Source organism: Melanotaenia boesemani, chromosome 14, assembly GCF_017639745.1.
Source record: "Melanotaenia boesemani isolate fMelBoe1 chromosome 14, fMelBoe1.pri, whole genome shotgun sequence".
Classification (NCBI taxonomy): Eukaryota; Metazoa; Chordata; class Actinopteri; order Atheriniformes; family Melanotaeniidae; genus Melanotaenia; species Melanotaenia boesemani.
In genome coordinates, this window is record NC_055695.1 from 19,020,240 (window position 1) to 19,022,694 (window position 2,455).

The 2,455-nt window shown below is 39.2% G+C and overlaps 1 protein-coding gene across 2 annotated transcripts in view; it reads right to left on the bottom strand.

Annotated features, from left to right (window-relative positions):
* use1 (unconventional SNARE in the ER 1 homolog (S. cerevisiae)) overlaps window positions 1-2,163 on the bottom strand; it is a 6,629-nt gene extending 4,466 nt beyond the window's left edge. The window contains exon 1 of one of the 2 annotated variants that reach the window (XM_042007376.1): window positions 2,022-2,163. In XM_042007376.1, the coding sequence (XP_041863310.1) occupies window positions 2,022-2,120 (99 nt within the window). In that variant the 5' untranslated portion in view covers window positions 2,121-2,163. The remainder of the gene's footprint in view (window positions 1-2,021) is intronic. The other variant, XM_042007375.1, reaches the window with a different exon arrangement.
* Window positions 2,164-2,455: the final 292 nt, after the last annotated feature.

Here is a 2,455-nt window from a genome sequence, read left to right on the forward strand (position 1 = left end):
TGTGCCCTGTGACCACGGGGGGCTCTGGCTGGGGCTCTCCTCTACCACCCTTGGGTCTATGGGCTGCCCTAGTCTGCCTCTAGCCTCCATGGAGGCGCGGCCACATTTGCACGTTCTGACTCATCAGTCCTCATCACTGACCACTCCTCATTCCTCATACTCTGCATGCTGACACAATCACGGGTTGTCCAGTGGGTCTATACGTTAAAATATATTTTTGTTTTTTCTCTGTGAGTCTGTATCTGGTACTTTGATTGTTGTGATATATTTGTGATATGTTTTGTTGTTTTTTTTTTTTTTGTTATCATTTAGGCACTTGATTACTGTCAGCTCTGTTTTTTTGCTGTAAAAGCTGCAGTACATTTTCTGGTGTGTTTCTGTTCAAGTGTAGCAATTTGTTGTCCGGTGGTAGCTTGGATTGAAGGGTCACTGCCTTCTATTTGCTGTGTTTTTGTCTTCTTTTTCTGTCCCCTCCAGTCAGGTCCAGTAAGATTACATAGGTCCCATAATTTAAAATAAAGAAATAAAAGTAAAGAAATAAATTAATCAGATTATCAAGAGGAGCCTTATATCCATACACCCTTGCAGAGCAAATAATTTCAAAACAACACAGCAACCAGACTATCATTCGGCTTGCTAAGATGCTGTACAGGACAGGTTATAAAAAGATGTGTAAATAGTCTGGAAAGTGGTGCAATTCAATTTTAATCAAATAAAAGTAGTGTAAATGCTTCCTTGGAAAACGTTTTGTAAGTATTGGCCACAGCAAACAAAGAACAGCCTAAAAGACAGGCCATTTCAGAGAGACTCAAAATGTAATCCTTAAGCCAGCCTATTCGGCTACCAGTTCATTCATTTTCAAGAATGGAAGGTTTGCATGCTGATCCATATAAACTGCCAGGGCAAAAACAAACAAACAAACAAACAAACAAAAAAGTTTGTCCACATTCAACTTGGATTACATCACTTCTTACACATATTTGATGTTTCTATAAGATATGCAACAAATGCTATGTTTATTTCTGCCCTTAGTTTAGATAGGATTGGGAGAGTTGAACCACTGATTAAATTCTTATTAGCACATCTTAAGGATTCTCAGTGGGGTTAAGATCTGGATTTCTTTCAGTGTGTGATAAAGTTTTGATAATGGTGATCAATTCACATCACGTAGCATTTCTTTCTAATTGTCACTGCACACTTTATACCCCATTAATGATACACAATAACGCAAAAATATTTGGACCTATTGTTTCATGTCTGCATTTGTTGTTACATACCATTTTCACTTCAAAGTGGTGTTATGGTGAAAATTTCAACATAACACTAGACATGCCTGAACCATCTTATTCTGGCCTCTGACTTTGTCTCCAAAACAAAAGTGTGCTGTCCCTCTGCTGTACTCACTGCTGATTCTAACCATCCGTATTACTCCCAAAAAGAACCTCAACATTTAAGCTTAGTCTTTGCTGTCCTCAGTTCTGCCTCCTGTCTTTTCCTCTGGATCACTGTCTCTAAACCATACAATACTGCTGGTCTTACTACCATCCTGAACACATGTCCTCTTCTTGTTGCTGAGACTCTATTACCACACATCACTCCAGACACATTTCCTCAATCATTCCAACCTTCTTGCACACATATCTTCATCCCATTGGTCTGGACCGTTGATACAAAGTACTTCAATTCCCCGACGTTCTACACCCCGTGACCTCACTTGGTCCCTCAATGCAATTTACTTCTGCAGTGATGAATAAAATAAAGCAACACAAACTACGTGTAAGTTTTTCCCCCTCGGGGAAAATCTACTGACATTTATAACAAAACATACTTAACAAACCAGAGGAAATTCAGCAGTGTAGTAGTCAAATGAAACGGGTGTCGGGGACTACAGAACAAAACCAGTCCGGTTTCAGTGACGACGTGGCTAACAGCGGCTAACAGCTGCACAGCTAACAACAACAGTCAAACTATATGTCAGACAAATACATGACTGAGTTGCTCAAACCACTGTGTTGTGTTACCTTTTCTAACCTCCATTCCGTCTCTCCTCGTTTTTCCGATGCTATCGACTCACAGCGGGACAACAATCTAATGAAATTAATCTCCAACCTAGAAGCCATGTTTGAAGCTGACACACGGTCGCAGGAATTTGACGTCAAACATCAAATTGAGGATATGGGCGGAGATTCAACCGTCGAACTGTTCCACCGGCACTGGTCCAACCATTAATACCGACATATTTTAAAACTTTTTTTTTATTCTCTTTTTCTTGTGGCAAATTAAATAACAGACATAATGTCAAATTCATATATATTTTTTAAGTCTTTTTTTTTTATTAATTGACATAGACATGGTAGCTCCACAAGAATAAAGTAAACAAACAAGGTGAGGGTCTCTGTCTAAAATCATAAATAAGTCCAGCAAGGATTTCACGTGGGATATTGCTCTTTCTGTA